The 20,592-nt window shown below is 42.4% G+C and overlaps 1 protein-coding gene and 1 non-coding gene across 3 annotated transcripts in view; both read right to left on the reverse strand.

The window, feature by feature from the left end:
• Positions 1–20,592, reverse strand: part of THSD4 (thrombospondin type 1 domain containing 4) — a 648,360-nt gene that overhangs the window by 497,066 nt on the left and 130,702 nt on the right. For both annotated transcript variants that reach the window (XM_061157947.1, XM_061157948.1), the window contains exon 6: positions 6,994–7,096. In XM_061157947.1, coding sequence (XP_061013930.1) covers positions 6,994–7,096 — 103 coding nt within the window. The remainder of the gene's footprint in view (positions 1–6,993; positions 7,097–20,592) is intronic.
• On the reverse strand, positions 1,225–1,331 carry LOC133067471 (U6 spliceosomal RNA). Its single transcript, XR_009695264.1, has one exon. It is a non-coding gene; the product is annotated as a U6 spliceosomal RNA (small nuclear RNA).

Here is a 20,592-nt window from a genome sequence, read left to right on the forward strand (position 1 = left end):
AGCAAGACTTAGAATAGTCCTATAATGGTGAAACTTATGTTAGCTCTAAATTTTACTTTTAGGAATGGAGACAGAACAGGAAAGAGAATCTAATGACTTTTTAAAGTATCATTTATATACAGTAGAATGCATAGATCACAAATGTACAGTTGATGGGTTTCGACAACTACATAAACTTGAGTAACAGCCATGCCAATTATGATCTGGAACATGACTATCATTCCACAAAGCTCTATCATGGGCCTTTTCAGCTATTCCTTCCCCACTCCCATAGGCAAACACTGTTCTGACTGCCATCAGTGTTGCCCAAATTTCCCTGTTCTAGAACAAAATATAAATGAAATCAGATAGTGCATAGGCTTGTATCTGGCTTACTCTGGTCAACACAGTGTTTCTGATATTCACCTGGATCGTTATACGTATCAGTAGAGTGTTCTTTATCATTGCTGAGTAATACTCCACTGTATAAATGTAACACAGTGTGTTTATTCAGTCTCCTGTTGATGAAATAGTTGGGTTGTTTCCAGTTTGAAGCTATCATGAAAAAAGTTGCTGTGAACATTCTTAAATAAATATTTTTTATGGAACTATGATTGCTTTCATTGCTTTTGAATAAATGAATTTTCATTTAATGGTGAAGAAGTTTTGTATTAACAGCATGCAGAGAAACAACAATATAATTTTTCCAGGAGGGAAAATGGTGCTTATTTTCCACCTTTTTTTCTAGGATAGACTAGGTTTATAGGTACCTTTCTATTAAACCCTTATTCTTCCTTTTTAAGTTTCAGTCTCTCAATCTCCATAATTCTCATTTCTCTACCATTCTAAACAAATGTTTCTCTTTACCTTAAATTAAGCTAGCAAACACCCTTAATATGCCTTCTTCATGACAATTTTTAAAAGGAAGAGCAAGCCCTATTCACTGGCTACCCACTTTTTTAAAATTTTATTTTTAATTGGAGGATAATTACTTTGTAATATTGTGAAAGTTTCTACCACACATCAACAGGAATCAGCCATAGGCATACCCATGTCCCCTCCCTCTTAAAGATGCCTCCCACCGCCCTCCTCGCTCCACCCCTCTAGATTCTTCCCAGTGGTTTTCCCAACAGTCTATCCTAGTCTTATTTTCTCAGTTCCCATCCTCCCCTTGACTTCCTGCTGTGTTAAGCTGTATTCACTGCTTCTCCCCCACCACTCCTTCTTTTATCTTTTTTTTTTTTTTTAAATATGGAACGCTTCATGAATTTGCGTGTCATCCTTGCGCAGGGGCCATGCTAATCTTCTCTGTATCGTTCCAATTTTAGTATATGTGCTGCCGAAGCGAGCACTTATCTTTTTTTTTTAAGAAGAGTTAAACTTTAATTACTCAGATAGTTTCTACAAGGAAAACAGGTATGAAAGACTGGTCTGAAATGCTCACAACTCTACATATCTTTCTCCTGGCTTTCATATACTTTGAAAGTATAGATTCTGTAGCCAGATTCTGAGGTTTGAACCTGTCTCTGTCACTTACTATCTGGGTGACCTTGGGTAATTATTTAATGATTATCTTTTGTTTCTTGTGTAAAGTGAGGCTGATAATAGGACTCACCTCACAGGGTTGTTGTAAAGATTAAATGAGTTAGCCTGGTACACAGTAAGTGCTTGCAACTCCTATTATCTCATTTGTCCCTCATTGTGGTGTATGTAATAGAACTTTATAAGCCACAATAGACTTTATTACTATTAGAGATGATATAAGGCACTATAACACCTTGGTGCCGCCTCTTCTCAGGCTCCTTTCATCGTTGGGTCCCTTTCCCCTGCTTCTTTTTTTTTTTTTTTTTCCCCTGCTTCTTTAACGTGGATATACGCCAAACCTCCTTCCTGAGTCCCTTGTCCTCGTGATTCTATACTCTCTTGAAGGTCTCCATCACAGTGGCTTTAATTATCACACTAAAACAATGACTTCAAATATAGGTCTACAACCCTAAGATATCTCCCTTAAATACCCCCAACTTTTGCTGGGGAGCTCAATACCATTCATTCATACTCAACTCATGTATAAAACCAAAATCACTGTTTTGTTTTCCAAAGAGGTTGCTCTCGGGATTTTGCTTTGTCCTCAGTGGAGGTTTAGTTGCTAAGTCATGTTCAACTCTTGCGACCCCCAAGGACTGTCGCCCTCCATGCTCCTCTGTCCATGGGATTCTCCAGGCAAGAATACTGGAATGGGTTGCCATTTCCCTCTCCAAGGGATCTTTCCAAGTCAGGAATCGAACCTGGGTCTCCTGCACTGCAGGCAGATCCTTTACCAACTGAGCTACAAGGGAAGCCCCTTGTCCTCAATGATACACTCAAATGCTGAGCAAACATGGCCTTGTTTTGCCGGGTATTCCTAGGCCTGGATAAAAGAGCTTCAGAATGGATCTGTTGGGGGGCAGAAAACTGGAAAACTCCTCTCCTTTCCCTTAGGTCTTCCCTGTCCACTCTAAAAAGTCCATGATGACTATGAACTGTCTGAGCAGGAGGGGCGGGCTGATGGAGCGAGAATTTCAGGAATGAATAAAGTTGCTTGAGTAAAACATAAACATCCTAATCCCAGGTCCACCAGCACCTGGCCCTAAGCCTTCCTTCCTCACATCATACAGTTTTGATAATACTGTCCATGTTTATGACAGTCCTTGACCCCCGCACCAATGTGGTCTGTGCCAGGGCTAGACTTGAGAGGAGTCAGCAGCACTCCTTGGCGCCAACATTCCATCCCTGCCCCTCGGAGCTTTAATCAAGGAGAAGGAATAGTCTAAATGGCTCAGGGCCCTGTAACTGTTAGAAACTCTGTGTCACCTATAATATTCCCCAGAACCAAATCTACTCATCTTGCAAGCAGCCTAATAAAAGTCACCTGCACTTACAGAAGGAAGACACTCAGGGAATTCTCTCGAAGCTTCCTGCCTGTACTAGTCATTAGGGTGGTCACAGATATTTCACTTCTGCCTTGAGCACACAGCAGGATGGTACCTCCCTGCTGCCCTTGAAGTCAAACATGATGTGTCACTTGCTTTGGCTAATGAGATGTGAGCAGAAACAACACTGATCACTTCTGGGAGAAATGTGAAGGATCCATGGGTGATTCATTTCTTCCCTTTCCTTGCCTCAGTGGAAGCAGAAGCTGAGATGTTGCTTCTATCAGCCTGGACCCCTGAATGAGCAGAACACGTACTGCATCACCCAGGTGATCTGAGCAAGAGACAAACTTGTTCTGTTCAGTCAGAAGGACTCAGGGGCCCTTTGTTCCTGCAGCTCAAGATACGCAGTCCTGACAGATACACTGGCCCTGGTCATACAACCAGTTGGCAAGCTCCAGGTTCTGATTCAGCCTCACTTCTGGCTTTTAGATTTGTGCTCTGTTTAGTTCAGCTCTTGGGGTCATATGGTGCATTGAAATACCAATACAAAGCTGTCCCCTGGTTTATGGATTAAGACTGATACTCACTGCTGTAGAGCCCACAGTGACCCGGTAGAACTCTAGATTCTAGTTATGAAAACAGGTACAATTTTCTCCAGTGCACCTAAACAAGACTCTGCCTATTAAAGTGTCCTCTTCTAGCTACACTGACCATACAATTTATAGTCCAAAGTGATTTGGAGTGAAGGGGGACGAGGGTGACACATGAACTATCACTATACTGAGTAAACAGGCACACATAGACACTGGAATTCTACTTCTATCGTCTTTACGGTATTAAGTCTATGAGAAAAATTCCTAGAGGCATTATCTTAGGACAGATCACTATATCCAAGAAATGCAGTCAAAGGTCTAAGAAGAAGCATGTGGTGAAATTAATGTGTTTATCAGAGAGTGTACATTGCTTTTACTATTCTATGTGGCATTGGGCTGAATGAGTGCAGCTGTTCCCCTAAGTAGGCACATGTGAATAGCAACAGACATCCAAACAAAGCCAAGAGCCGAACGCAAAATCCAGCCGTAAAATATGAACACCCTGCAGAAACATTAACAGCGTCTTCCTCCCACTGGTCAGCCTGGGAGTCATTTAAGAGGGAAGAGGACAAAATCAAGAAAACAATCTTAGCAGTAAGAAGAACTGTTTAAAGAGAGCCAAAATAAATGCCGTTTCAGTGACTCTGGGATCCTCTCCTCCTAGGCATGTGAGACATATTCATGTCAGTAAATATTTTTAAAGAATGCTAAATTTTCTAGACAAAGTAACAAACACAGTGCAGAAGATGGTTGATTTCTTTAATCTGCTGCTGCTCTGCACTTTTCTTTTCTTTGTAAAACACCAGCAATTCTCACTGGCTCCTTCAAAATTTCAGTGGCTTATGGTGAAGAAGTAGATAATAATTACTGTAGAAGATTCTGTTTTTCTGTCTGTCCCAACTCCCTCTTTCCCACCTCCGCTTCCTGGGATGTGGGTTTCCCACCAGAGAGCTAGTCACATGACCTGAGTTAACCCAAGGACCACTGCCCCCAGCCTAGGCCCTAAACTCATGTCCAGGGATGGGAATATGACCCAAAAAAGATCACAGTGTGGTTTTTCTGAGACCGAAGCCCTCATTAAGCATATTAGTTTCCTAGGCTGCCATAACAAATGACCACAAACTGGGTGGGTTAAAACAACAGAATTTATTCTCTGACAGTTCTGGAGGCTGGGAATTCAAACTCAAGGTGTTGGCAGGGCCCTGCTCCCTCTGCAATCTCTGCAGAAGAATCTTTCTGTTACTCCTCCTGGTTTCTGGCATTTTCCAGAAACCCTTAGTATTCCCTGACTTGTAGCTGCATCGCTCTAAGCTCCGCCTTGGTGTCACATGGCCATCTTTCCTCTGTCTGTGCCTGGGTGTCCTCCATATGTGTGTCTGTGTCTCTTCTCTTTACATAAGGATACCAGTCATATTGGATTAAGGGCCCACCCTCATCCAGTATGACCTCTTCTTAACCTGAACCTTAATTACATGCAAAGACCTTATTTTCAGATAAGTAAATTCATAGGTACCAGGGATAGAAAAATTGGGGGACATAATTCAACCCGTAACACTAGATAAGAGAGTCTTCCTTACTATGATTGCAAGTTCAAAGCCATGTTAGCCTGTCCATCCACCTGAGAAGTAAGTAAACAGACCAAGAGATGGAGAAAGAGAGAAAAGCAGGCTCCTAATGTTATTGAATCCCTGGAATGCAGCCACATCTAAATCCCAGCCCCTCTCTTGGACTTCCCAGTAACAGGACCAACAAAGTATCTTTCTTGCTTAAATATAGGTAGGCTGGGTTTCCGTCACTTACAACCAAGAGTTCTAATCAATATATGCACCAGTGAATAATGTTGTATAATGTGAATCCAAATAGTTTGCCATATTTGGATGGGGATGAACAGGTGGACTATACATGAAAAAGACTGGCCATGAGCTGAAACTAAGTGATGGGTATATAGGAGGTTATTATCATATGATTATACTATTCTATCTATCTTTACATATGTTTGAAATTTTCCAAAATAAAAAGTTGAATCAGATGTTAATTACCCTCCTCCTACCTGAGGACTCACAATTAAAGTCCAGCCTGAGACAGGGCAAACAAAAGGACAGAAAAAGTAGAATCATACATAGGCAACAGCTGGCATCCACAGGCAATACTGATAATAGGTGAAAATATCGGCATGAGTTTTCTTTGTGGGGTGCAAAGAGCTTTTGATACTAGACTTGAGTCTACCAGACTTGATAGGATCAGGTGGCTGGCAGAGGACCACGTGGAACTAAGCAGAGAGGGTTGGGTGATGTGGCTCCAGCTTCAGGGTAAACAATGGGGACAAACAGCGCATGGCTGGGGGAATTCACCTTGCCTCCCAGTGAACCACGGTAAAGCAGCTATTACTACCCACAGCCAACACAAAAGCAAGGATGCAGCTCAGACAAAAGAAAGGGTTACTTCTCCAAGTGCTCACTGCCAAGTACTGTTGCCCTGACATAAGAATATATTTCACAGTTTACAAAACACTTATGATTCTGTGCCTTAATTTAAGCCAGAGTCACCACCTCTTCTGAGATCCTGCCTCCCTCTTGGATTAGAGTTTCTCAACCCCAGCTGCCCATCAGAATGACTTGTGATCTTAAAAAAAAATCTCCATCCCCAGGCTGCACCCCAAATCAATTAAATCACAATCTCTGGGAGTGGTACCCAGGCCTCAGTATTTCTAGAAGGCTCCCCAGTGATTCTAATGGGCAGTGGTCATGAGACCACTTTGAGAATCCAATCCAAGCTACAGACACTTCTCTGAGACAAATGTGCAGACAAAAATAATTCCACATCCCATTTCAGAGTAGACATCCACCCCGCCTCCCTCCTCCCACGGCCTTACACCTAGGCACGACTTCTCACGTGTGGACACAGATTCTATAACGGAATCAGCACAACTCACTATGGCCCCAAAACCAAAACATAAAACAGAAGCAACATGGTAAAAACTTAATAAAGACTTTAAAAATGGTCCTCATCAAAACAAAACAAACAGCAAAGGGAAGTGACTCCAAGATCTAGAACAGTGCTGACGAGCTCTGCAATAGTTGCCTACCACACTTCCTCTTTGGAAACTGCATTCGAGGCTCCCCCAACACAAAAGCCAAACAACTGTCAGTCCCACAACTCTACATGCTCTCTTAAGCCATTATACCAGCCCTTGCAGCAGGAACCAAGGGAAAGGGAAACTATCCTTGCTCACTCCTCACAGGTTTAGCTTGAATCTCTTGCTTCTACTCATTTCTCGATCCTTGTTCTGTCTCACTCATCCTGCCATCCTCAGATGCTGCTTGCTCCAATCAAAGCCTCTCCCATCTGACTAATGATCCAGCTGTCACCTGAGAGCTATTACTACCAGCTCCTCCTTGCATGCCACTCTAGCCAGCATCACACCAGTTCCTCCAGCAACAACGAAAAGGCAACAGGGTTGGAGAACAGACAAAACTGATTCCTGTGGACAGGACTGGGGCTACTCTTACCTTCTGCAAATGGTTCCCATTCATAAAAACGGCCCATGAACGGCTTGTTGTTGTAGGATGCACACTGTACCTCCCAGATACTTCTACTGCTTTCTGGACACACCTAATAAAGCAGATATTAAATATGCAATTAGCATCCATATCTTTTCATGGCCCAAGCCAAATCCCATGAGGCCTCGCCAATGTTAAATGCCTGTACTTCCCCACTGAAACCTGGGTTTCTAAAAATGTGCTGATCACCTACTTCAAAAATTTTAAGTGCAGATCCCAAAGCTTCACTCCAAGTTTACTAAATCAAATCTTTGGAAGGACACTACATTTTTAACATGCTTCCCATGTGAAGTTTTTGCATACCATAATTTGAAAACTACTGACCTAAACCTGCTCTTAACAAGGATGTCTGTTTGCCTCCCTCAGAGAGCCACCCATTTGCATCTGTTTGACTTTGCTCATGCCATTCTTGTGCATGGGGCAATATTCACAGCGAACACGGACACCACTTTTCCCACCTGCAGCACTATTTTAAGCATGCTAACTAGGGCTTCCCAGGTGGTGCTAATAGTAAAGAACCTGCCTGCCAGTGCAGGAGATGTAAGATGTTCAATCCCTGGGTTGGGAAGATCCCCTGGAAGAGGGCATGGCAATCCACTTCAGTATTCTTGCCTGGAGAATACCATGGACAGAGGAGCCTGGTGGGCTAAGTCTACAAGGTCACAAGGAGTTAGATAAGACTGGGGCGACTTAGCATGTATGCACATATTAACTAATTTAATCCTCATGATGACCAACGTTACTGATATTTTTACAGATTTGTTTCTACTAGTGAGCAAACTGAGGCATGAAGCAGTCACACAGCCAGTGAGGGCAGAGGCTGAATTGAACCCCAAGAAGTCTAGTGCCCACCAGGCTGCCTGTCAGTCTAAATTCTCTCTACCGTCTAATGCAGGATGGTGCATCTTATTTTGTCTAAACTCTCTTCACTATCTACTGCAGGAGATCTGAGCCTTCAGCCTGCAGAAGAGCCATTCAGAGAGCTCCTGGGAAGTGCAGACTCGTGGATCCCTCCCTCAAGGATTCAGTGAGTCTGGCATGAGGTCCAGCAATCAGTAGTTTGTTAATTTATCCAGGTGATTCTGATACACTAGTCTACTCAGGTTTAATATGCAGCTGCTTCTGGCTTATTTCTTTCTTATTTATAAATGGTGAACATGAGTAAAATGGGACATAAATGTGAAATAAGATCAGAATCTCCTATTCAAATTGTGGATAAGGTAGGTTCTAGCTTTTTAAAGCCAGCACACTCTAAGGTGAAGGGTGTGTGCCTGTATGTGTGTGTCTGTATTTTAATAATCAGACAGGAAAGGAATGCAGCCACTTATATATTTAAAGCCCTGTATAGAGGTCTCTGAAGTAAAGTGCTAATACAATAGATCAAGTCCTACAGGATTTGAAGGAAATCTACTATATGTATCAGAAACATCAGGTCTCCTGGAAGATGAGGGAACAGACGGAGGAATGAAACCAGGTGGAAGGAAAAACATCCCCTGCTTGATGAAGGGCCGTGGGGGAGGCTGCTGGGACAAACACGCAGGGTGGTCATAACCCTACTGCAGCCTGAGCCAAACCATATGGAACAAGAAACCATGTGAAGTAGAACATGATGGAATCTGGGCCGGGGGAAGGGGGCCAGGTGGTTGGGCAGGGTGCGCTGAGCTCTGACAATGGGTGAGAAGCTGACAGGCTGGGGAAAGCTGTCTCCAGGGGCTGTGGAAGCCAAGCTGCTGGCGGTCCCGGAACCGTGTAGGCTTCCAGCAAAACCAGCTGCCTCCATGAAGGATTTGGGGTTAAGATGCTTTTTACAACCCTTTGGCCAGAACGAGAGTTCAACTAGGATGAGATCAGCTGGGCAGCTTAGAAGCAGGTACTGTCCTTTCAGTGAGAAAGACGAGCTAAGGGGATTGTTAAAAATACAGATTCTCAGGCTTCACCCCATGGAGGATAAGGAAGAGGGCCAGGCATCTACACTTGGAGTGCCACCCCTCTGGTGATCCTGGGCCAGCCAGCCTGGCACCAGATTATGCAGCCACAAGTAAGAGCCACTCCCAGGCCTCAATCACACTCCAAATGATTTAACATGCAATCAGAGTGTGAGAGCGGAAGAAAAGCAAGTACAACTCCTTTAATTTAAAGATGAGGAAACAGAGGCATGGAGAGACGGGTCACCCTGCCAAACATCCCACAGTGACATAGAGACAGAGCCCAGAATGCTGAACACCCACCCTGGCCATCACTAGAAACTTGAGATCCACTGCTGGGTGGCAGGTTTTCGTCATGGAAAGAGACTAGAACAAATGGGCCAAAAGCCCTGTTCCTCAAATAACCACGCCTACATTAAGCCAAGCTGCTCTGAATGAGGCTCCAGCCAGGAGCCACCCTAATTAACCTGGTGGCAGTTACCAGCATCAGAAGCTGTACACCATAAAAACTCAGCCAGGCTGTTTAACCTCTTTATAATTGTATTTTTTTTTTATTTTTGGCTGTGCTGGGTCTTTGTTGCTGTGTGGACCTTTCTCCAGTTGCAGAGAGCTTCCTGGATCAGGGATCAAACTCTTGTCTACTGCCTTGGCAGGCAGATTCTTTACCACTGAGCCACCAGGGAAGCCCAAAAGTTTAGCTATTCTTAACATCACCATCACCACTATCATTTGGCAGCAAAATAGTGCCAAAAAGCTGGACCACTAAACAACACATTTTCAGAATCATTTTGAATTATTTGATGCTTGATAATCTAAATGTATATTTCATGACATGGAAAGCAGTCCACAATCTACTAAGTGAAAAAAAAGTGATTATGTGTGTGTGTGGTTGCGGGGAGGTCTGTGTGTGTGGAGAGAGTGAGAGAGATTAAAATGGTTATCCCTGGAAGATGGGTTATAGATGTTTTCTTTTTATAATTAACTCGGTTTATTTGTATTATCTAGTTTTTCTGCAATATTTAACATTTATGTAATACAAATGTATCACTATTGAGCTCTTCCAAATACATAGCCATGCAAAGCTGGAACGGCTCAATACTGTTAACATTTTTGCAGGGTTTTTAATGCTAATGCCTGGTGCTTTTATTATATCCATATGCATCTGCCAAGTTTACCAGCCACCTGTGATAGGTCATTCAGGATACCCTGTCTCAGATCAACAAGTTTTTTATATCTGAGTGTGGCCCCAGTTACCTCCTGAGGCCAGGGTGCTTAAAGTGACTTCTGACCCACAGTGAGGGGTCAGGTGCTAAAACAGCAAATCCACCTGTGGTTACCAGGAAGCAGATGAGCCCAGAGATTGACTATGGTACCCAGTGATCACCTGGCATGGGAAGATGCAGCAGGAGGTTAACAAGGTGCCCTGAGAGATGACCCACAGGATGCCAGGTGAGTTGTCAGTGAAAGTCAGAACACCACTTCCTGAGGAGGGGAGAGACCTGGTCAGAAAAATGCAAGCCTCACGGAGTCCAGATATGGAAGTGGGTTATTGAGACAGAATTACGGTATAGGTGAGGAACATAGATGCCTGGGGTGATAATGATGATGATGGTGTTAAGAACAGCTAAATTTGGGGGCTTCCCTGGTGGCTCAGTGGTAAAGAATCTGCATGTCAATACAGGAGACAAGGGTTTGATCCTTGGTCCAGGAAGATCTCCATGACTAGAGAAAAGCCCACACAGCAACAAAGACCTAGCACAGCCAAAAATTAAAAAAGAATAGAATTATAAAAAAGAAGAGCTAACTTTTGGCAACACTCACCAAATGTCTGCTACTCCACCATATGATTTATGTATATTTGCTCACTTAATCTGCACAACCACTCACATCCATTTCATAGATGAGGAAGAGGAGGCAAAGAAAAGTTAAATGAGCTGCCTAAGGTCACAGGGCAGGTGGCGAAGTCAGGATTTAACTCTAGAACTCATGACAGTAACCACTCTGCCAAGGTGCCCGTCGAGATCATGTGGACTGCATAGTTAATCTGTAATGGATTCTCAGACAAGAGAGCCGTAAGCTCCTCTTGCTTACTGTCAGGGGACATCCTGGAGAACAGGTTCAGATTCGGCCTCTGAGGCCTGCTGGAGTGGCCCCAGTAACAGACTAGGGAGCTGAAGATTGAGGATGAAAACCAAGGAGGGCTGGGGAATTTCTGTTTCATGTCTCTTCTGTAGATTACATCTGTTTGTACTTGTCATACTATTATCAGTGTACGATCTCCTCTCATTTTAACAGACTCTCTGAAGTTAAAACTTCCAGGTTACAGATCATTTTACATTTGTTACCCTTTAAGTGGGTTGTTTCCTGATGCCATAGACTGAGTCACCCTCACCTTATCAGTAATTGTCTCTATATTACACTGTGAGTTGGCTTGGGGCAGATTTCCTGCTAATCCTTTCCATGGGCACAGATCCTTATAATCTTCAGGCCAGAAAACTGAAGCAAGGGAAAAGCCATGGAGATAGAGATCAGGCTCACTCAGGATGGGGCCAGCTAAGACTGGAGCTTTACAGCCAAAGAATGCCCCTGGGAGATAACCTCCCTTCAAATGACTCTCTTCCATCCCAAAGAAGGAGGGATATTCCCACCGGCCTTTATGGGAAGCAGAATAAAGATGTACTTTAATATAATGAGCAGAATCTTTATAAAGCACTTGAGGCCCTATCCAAAGTTCCATCTAGACAATTGCTTGGAGTTGCTATGAGTCACAAAAATTATTATGGAAACTCTGGCTATGTTTCTAGTGACCCTAGTTAATCTGAGATGACAACTGCCCATACATAACTTCACTGCTCAAGAGGTCCCTGTCAGTGATCACACAATTACCTTTCACTAATTAAGTATTTCAGTTCCCCAGGAGACTGAAGAATATCATCCTTGATGAAGATAACACCAAGGAACATGACCTTGGGGTCTGCCTGAGTCCAATATGCACTACTTCTTCTTTTTTTTTTTTTTTCTTTTTTAGCTTTTGCATTGCTCTGGATTCAATCAAAAGACCAGCTACCATAGCAACACATGATGTATTTAACATCACCACAGTGAAAAAATCTAAAGAACAAGCTCTAGAATATGTCCTTGCACTGCCATGAGAAAGTGCCTACGTGACCTTGGGAAAAGTACTCTGCTCCTCTAAAAGAGCCTAAATGACTGCATTTCAATCCCAAACCCTATGCTACTGCCCCCAACCCTGGAATTCCACGAGGAGTAAATTAGTAATATATTCAAGTTTGTAGCTCATAGTAAGGCAATACATGTTAGCTGAATTGAAATCTAAGAAGACATTAAAGATGAACCCAGCAGTTCCAGAAGCTCTAAGTGCCCAACAGGTAGGTGTTCTCTTCTACAGATGGAAGATGGGCTTTGTTTCCCAGCCGTAGAATTGTACAACCACGGATCAAAATTTCTTACAAGTGATTCAGCACAGTTTTCAAATATGTTTAATAACTGCTTTCCCAAGTCACTTGGAACAAACTCAACTTTGCAATAATGCTGCCACCTCCCACCACCTCCAGAGCCCTCTAGACAGTCAGCGAATTGGTTTTTCCAAAAGAGCCTGGTAAAGGCTTTGGATTTAAAAAACAAATAACTGAGGTTTTCTCCATTCTCAGACACTTTTTTTTTTCCTATCCAAGTTCATACTGTTTTCCTAGAGAAAGGAGTTTCCCTCTTATTCAGTAAGTGCATCAAAGACCCAAAGGATGTTTCACCCAAGAGAACCCTATTTCTTAAATACTCTGTACACATGTCTATACAAACCTAGGTTTATCCCAGGAATGTTTGTTTATTTCTCCCTCTTTAGATTATTCATGTATCTCTAGATCTGTAAGAAGAATATCTCTAAAAGAGAATATCCTTTTTATAACTAACCAGGAAGTATGTGGGAAAAAGTAAATTTTTAAATTCAAAGCTCCTACTCCCCCAAGGAGCACAAATTTTACAGTGGCTACTTTAGGAATCTTATTAATAAGCCCGGTTTCCCTCCCCTCTGCCATCTGCTGAGGCAAGACGTGAAAATCCTTCAAAGGCAAACAGTCACTGTGCCCTTGCTATGATTGCAATTATTGACGATGCAAAGAAAAATCCCTCAAAACAGTCTCCTGCAAGGATTTCATAGGCCAAGGTAAAATAAAGAAATAAATAAACCAAAATATGTAATGCCATGGGAAGAATTTGGTAAACCACTTAGGCACTGCATTTCTAATCTTGAAAAATAAGGAGTTGACCGATCCTTCCAAACATTGACAAATCAACAAAACAAAAAATTATTAATATACTATATATAATAAAAATATAACTGAAAATAAAATGTGGCTAAGAGAGATCACCAGAGTGGACATAAGGGGGTCATTTTTTTATCTTTCAGATTGAGGAGTCAACAGAGAAAATTTGAAGCTGCTATATGAAGAAGCAGAGGTATTGGTACACTATTTCAAGTTATGGAGAAATTTAAATTTTAAATGATTGACTGTAATTACATCTTGAGAGAGGGACGAAGATATACCTCTCTTACTGCCACTGTGATATTCCTTCCTATTTGTACTTCTTTTTGTAATCATGAAAAGTGACAGCTGTGAATAAAAAACTCAGTATTTAAAAACTAAGATCATGGCATCCGGTCCCATCACTTCATGGCAAATAGATGGGGAAACAATGGAAACAGTGACAGACTATTTTCTTGGGCTCCAAAATCACTGCAGATGGCGACTGCAGCCATGAAATTAAAAGACACTTGCTCCTTGGAAGAAGAGCTTTGACAAGCCTAGACAGCATATTAAAAAGTCAGAGATATCACCTTGCCAAGAAAGGTCCGCATAGTCGAAGCTATGGTTTTTCCAGTAGTCACATATGGATGTGAGAGCTAGACAATAAAGAAGACTGAGCACTGAAGAATTTTGGTGCTGGAGAAGACTCTTTAAAGTCCCTTGGACTGCAAGGAGATCAAATCAGTCAATCCTAAAGGAATTCAACCCTGAATATTCATTGGAAGGACTGATGCTGAAGCTCCAATACTTTGGCCACCTGATGCAAAGAACTGAATCATTGGAAAAGACCCCGATGCTGGGAAAGATTGAGAACATGAAGAGAAGGGGGCATCAGAGGATAAGATGGTTAGATAGCATTACTGACTCAATGGACATGAGCTTGAGCAAACTCTGGGAGATGGTGATGGACAGGGAAGCCTGGTGTGCTGCAGTCCATGGTGTTACAAAGAGTCAGACATGACTGAGCAACTGAACAACAACATATTTATGGGTGTGATTCATACATTCATATCTCACACATAAGTCGGTATGAAATTTATTTGAATATTTATGTTTAATGTATCTAATATTTACATGTTTATAAATACTATATATACAAGGCCACTATTCACAAAATATTCATATACATATTTCATAAATATCTGTTAGTTGCTCAGTTGTGTCCAACTCTTTGCAACCCCATGGACTGTAACCCACCAGGATCCTCTGTCCATGGAATACTCCAAGCAAGAATACTGGAGTGGATTGCCATTCTCTTCTCCAGGGGATTTTCCCAACCCAGGGATCAAACTCAGGTCTCCCACATTGCAGGCAGATTCTTTACCATCTGAGCCACCAGAAGGCCCATTTCATACACACACACATACACACACACATATATACACACATATATTTCTATGGAAAATTCTGAGTGGTCTGAGAAGATGAAGGCAGAGTGCTGCAAACAGCACTGACACTCACATGTATTTCTCAGATAAGGCGGCTGGTGCCAAGTTCATGACAGGAGAAACCTAAGTTGAGCCCTGAAGTTAGAGAACTTGTTTATCCAGTAACTGGCCCCATAGTTCCTGGTACATTTTACACCTCACAGAACTGCACTGACTTCTTTTTTTTTTTTTTTTTTTTTTTTTTATTTTTTTATTTTATTTTTTTTTAATTTTTTTATTATTATTATTATTATTTTTTTTTTCCAGTGGGTTTTGTCATACATTGATATGAATCAGCCATGGATTTACATGTATTCCCCATCCCGATCCCCCCTCCCACCTCCCTCTCCACCCGATTCCTCTGGGTCTTCCCAGTGCACCAGGCCGGAGCACTTGTCTCGTGCATCCCTCCTGGGCTGGTGATCTGTTTCACCATAGATAGTATACATGCTGTTCTTTTGAAATATCCCACCCTCACATTCTCCCACAAAGTTCAAAAGTCTGTTCTGTATTTCTGTGTCTCTTTTTCTGTTCTGCATATAGGGTTATCGTTATCACCTTTCTAAATTCCATACACATGTGTCAGTATGCTGTAATGTTCTTTATCTTTCTGGCTTACTTCACTCTGTATAATGGGCTCCAGCTTCATCCATCTCATTAGGACTGATTCAAATGAATTCTTTTTAATGGCTGAGTAATATTCCATGGTGTATATGTACCACAGCTTCCTTATCCATTCATCTGCTGATGGGCAGAACATAGGAGGACATAGAGGAGAACATAGGCAAAACACTCTCCGACATAATTCACAGCAAGAATAGAGGAGAACATATGCACTGACTTCTTAATGTGGCCCATTTGCAAAGTTTGTCCTTAAACTGCATGCGGGAAGTTGTTTATCAGTTCCTCTCTCATTTCATAGAAGAGTAGCAATGGGACAGAATTAAAATCTGCCTAAAGAAGGCCTAGCTATATTTGAGATTTGTCCAACATCCTCCCTTCATTTTCACTTACTTTGAGCCAGAAACAACTCTGCATGTGGATAAATCCATTGTCAGAAGTCAGTCCCACCCAAGGGAAATTTACTGGAGAGTCACTGATACCACAACTCATCACAGCCGTTTTTTGCTAAAAGCTGCTTTTTAGCCCCAGAGGTTTTTCCCCTCAAAACGCTAAGTGCACTCTGTCTAAACTCAGGATCATGCCTCCTTTGTCAGCAAAGCCCTTTAAAAACTCAAAACCTTGTCCCCACCTTGCACCTGGTGACTCGCTGCAGCCTCCGTGATCCAGAAGGAGCCTGTGTGTCAGCGTCCTCTCCAGGGAGGAAGCACTGAACTCAGAGTGCTTAAGAGAAGGAGGAGGGAGAGAGACATCCAGGGCTCCAGGACAAGCAGCATAAGATGTCTTAGTTGGTTAATTATGTTGCAAATAATAATAATACAAAACCCTAGAAACAGCTAGCAGAAAAGAGCTGTATTTTTACCGCATCTCCTCAGACATCAGGAGAGACTGTGGTTTGGTTTTCTCCTTCCCACGTGTCACCCCTATAAAGAAAGACTCTAGTCCTTTTGTTCCCAAGTCTTGACCTTCAGTGAGCATATATTTAAAATGGAAAACCAACAAGGACCTAATGTATTGCACAGGGAACTCTCATCAATGTTATGCAGCAGCCTAGACGGGAGGGGAGTTTGGGGGAAAATGGATACATGTATATATGTGACTGAATCCCTTTGCTGTTTACCTAAAACGATCACAACCGTGTTAATCGGCTATACTCCAATACAAAATAAAAAGTTTAAAAATAAAACAAGAAATGGATCTGTTTACACGATGTTTGAATACTAATTATTTTTAGCCATAGTTGAGAACGTGTCCAGGGCTGTGGATAAACCATGTTCACCTCCCAGTGTTGCTCCTTCAATGCCAAAGATATCTTTGCAGGTGAAGTCATCGCTCAAGCAAAAGCATCTCATTCCACTGAGAGGTCCTCCAACATCCCTTCTTGTTTCTCAGCCCTTACTGGAGCCTGAAAGGATTCTCGTAACTCTGTCACTCCCCCTTTCTAGAAAACTCTCCTCTCTGCTGAATCACCTGCACTCCTTCAGGAGGCCTTCACTTCACTTCACTTCACTTCACCTAAGCCAGGTTCACTTCCACTGTCTGGAGATTTCAAAGGATCTACACAGCATGTAGAGTGGTGCCTGAGCTCTGCACTTGTTCTTCAGTTCAGTTCAGTCACTCAGTTGTGTCTGACTCTTTGCGACCCCACGGACTGCAGCACGCCAGGCTTCCCTGTCCATCACCAACTCCTAGAGCCTGCTCAAACTCATGTTCATTGGGTCGGTGATGCCATCCAACCATCTCATCCTCTGTCATCCCCTTCTCCTCCCACCTTCAATCTTTCCCAGATTCAAGATTTTTTCTAATGAGTCTGCTCTTCGCATCAGGTGGTCAAAGTGTTGGCACTTCAGCTTCATCATCAGTCCTTCCAATGAATATTCAGGACTGATTTCCTTTAGGATTGACTGATTTGATCTCCTTGCAGTCCAAGGGACTTTGAAGTGTCTTCTTCATCACCACAGTTCAAAAGCATCAATCCTTCGGTGCTCAGCTTTCTTTATGGTCCAACGCTCATATCCATACATGACTACTGGAAAAACCAGAGCTTTGCCTAGACAGACCTGTGTCAGCAAAGTAATGTCTCTGCTTTTTAATATGCTGTCTAGGTTGGTCATAGATTTTCTTCCAAGGAGCAAGCGTCTTTTAATTTCATGGCTGCAGTCAGCATCTGCAGTGATTTTGTAGCCCAAGAAAATACAGTGTGTCACTCTTCCCACTGTTTCCCCATCTATTTGCCATGGAGTGATAGGACCAGATGCCATGACCTTAGTTTTCTGAATGTTGAATTTTAAGCCAGCTTTTTCACTCTCCTATTTCACATTTATCAAGAGGCTCTTTAGTTCCTCTTCCCTTTCTGTCATAAGGGTGGTGTCATGAGCATATCTGAGGCTATCGATATTTCTCCCAGCAATCTTGATTCCAGCTTGTGCTTCATCCAACCCAGCATTTTGCATTATGTACTCTGTACATAAGTTAAATAAGCAGGGTGACAATATACAGCCTTGATGTACTCCTTTACCAATGTGGAACCAGTCCACTGTTTCATGTTCAGTTCTAACTATTGCTTCTTGACCTGCATACTGATTTCTCAAGAGGCAGGTGAGGTGGTCTGGAATTACCATCTCTTTAAGAATTTTCTACAGCTTGTTGTGATCCACACAGTCAAAGGCTTTAGCATAGTCAGTGAAGCAGAAGTACGTGTTTTTTCTGGAAATCTCTTGCTTTTTCTATGATTCAACGGATGTTGGCAATCTTGATCTCTGGTTTCTCTGCCTTTTCTAAATACAGCTTGAACATCTGGAATTTCTTGGTTCACGTACTGCTGAAGCTTGGCTTGAAGAATTTTGAGCATGACTTTGCTAGTGTGTGAGATGAGTGTAAATGTGTTTGAACATTTTTTGGCATTGCCTTTCTTTGGGATTAGAATGAAAACTGACCTTTTCCAGTCCTATGGCCACTGCTGAGTTTTCCAAATTTGCTGGTATATTGAGTGCAGCACTTTCACAGCATCATCTTTCAGGATTTGAAATAGCTCAACTGGAATTCCATCACCCCCACTAGCTTTGTTTATAGTGATGCTTCCTAAGGCTCACTTGACCTTGCACTCCAGGATGTCTGGCTCTAGGTGAGTGATCACACCATCATGGCTATCTGGGTCATGAAGATCTTTTTTGTATAGCTCTTCTGTGTATTCTTGCCACCTTTTCTTAATATCTTCTGCTTCTCTTAGTTCCATACCGTTTCTGTCCTTTATTGTGCCCATCTTTGCATGAAATGTTCCCTTGGTATCTCTAATTTTCCTGAAGAGATCGCTAGTCTTTCCCATTCTATTGTTTCCCTCTATTTCTTTGCAGTGATCATTTAGAAAGGCTTTCTTATCTCTCCTTGCTATTCTTTGGAACTCTGCATTCAGATGTATATATCATTCCTTTTCTTCTTTGTCTTTCATTTCTCTTCTTTTCTCTGCTATTTGTAAGACCTCCTCAGACAACCATTTTGCCTTTTTGCATTTCTTCATCTTAGGGATAGTTTTGATCATCACCTCCTGTACAATGCTACAAACCTCTGTCCATAGTTCTTCAGGCACTCTGTCTACCAGATCTAAGCCCTTGAATCTATTTGTCACTTCCACTGTATAACTGTAATCTGATTAAAGTCATACCTGAATGGTCTAATGGTTTTCCCTACTTTCTTCAATTTAAGTCTGAATTTGGCAATAAGGAGTTCATGATCTGAGTCATAGTTAGCTCCCAGTCTTGTTTTTGTTAACTTTATAGAGTTTTTCCATCTTTAACTGCAAAGAATATAATCAATCTGATTTCCGTATTGACCATCTGGTGATGTCCATGTGTAGAGTGATCTCTTGTGTTGTTGGAAGAGGGTGTTTGCTATGACCAGTTTGTTCTCTTGGCAAAACTCTGTTAGCACTTGTTGTTACATATTTATAAGTCTCCCTCTCCCACTGAACTTTGACTTGCTTAGGGTCAGAGCTTCCTCTAACTTCAGTGTCCCTGACCCCCAATCAATGTCAGGGGTGTGCTCATGGACTCTAAGCAGAAAGCCACAGTAGGGAGTGACTAGGAGTGTTATACTAGTAGACATCTACGAAGATGCCTGCTCTAAAAGACCACAGACCCTTTTTTCTTAATTGACTAGCTTTATTTATTTTGATGTCTTTATTTGGCTGCACCATATGGCATATGGGAACTTAGTTCCCTGACCAGGGATTGAACTTGCACTCCCTGCAGTGGAAGCATGGAGTCTTAACCACTGGACCACCAGGGAAGCCCCCATAAATTCTTTATTCATACTGAAGTGTGTCAGCTTCACTTCCTCATACACATGTAGGCAAGGATAAAGAAAGTCTTCCTTATTATTAAAGTCTACATTCAGAGATCATTAGGGTTGCATTTATTACTGATATTGAAGTACTATTTCATCGAGGACATCTTATATGATCGGAACAATCCTAAAGACACATGACCATGCATGGTATGGCTTAACATTAAATATGCACATCTGAGGGCATAAAGGCTTCACTGGCATGAAGTTACCTGTAGGCTGACTTCTGTCACTTTAAATATGACCCAAGGGTGATTACATTAAAACCACATCACAGCTGAAATGCTGGGTCTCTCAGCTTGTTTTGTGGATGGGCAGAGGGAAAGGCTTCCCTGGTGGCTCAGATGGTAAAGAATCTGCCAGTCAATGCAGGAGACCCAGGTTTCACTCCTGGGTCGGGAAGATACCCTGGAGAAGGGAATGGTTCCACACTCCAGGATTCTTGCCTGGAGAATTCCATGGACAGAGGAGCCTGGAGGACTGCAGTTCATGGGGGTCACAAAGAGTTACACACGACTGAAAGGCTAACACTTTCACTTTCAAAAGGAAAGGACTCTCAACCACAGGTAACTCAAAGGACAACAGGGGATTCTGAGCAAGTCTGACCATTTCATCCACAATTCCATGACTGAGCACTTAGGAAATGGGAGCTGTTCAGATATGTAGACATTACTCCATTATCTTCAGCCACATTCACTTATCCAGGTCCAAATTTTTTTTCTGTTAACTGTGTGTCAGCACATGCCAAGCTTGAACCTGACCTTATCTGAACCTCACAACAACTCTGTGCAGTAGGTACAATTACTGTCCCCAGATTACAGATGGCCCTCAAAGAGTTAACTTGGCCAAGGAAACTCAACTCCCAGTGTTGGACCTGGGGTTTATATCCAGCTCAGATTTGCTCCCAAG

Source organism: Dama dama, chromosome 12 (genome assembly GCF_033118175.1).
Source record: "Dama dama isolate Ldn47 chromosome 12, ASM3311817v1, whole genome shotgun sequence".
Lineage (NCBI taxonomy): Eukaryota > Metazoa > Chordata > Mammalia > Artiodactyla > Cervidae > Dama > Dama dama.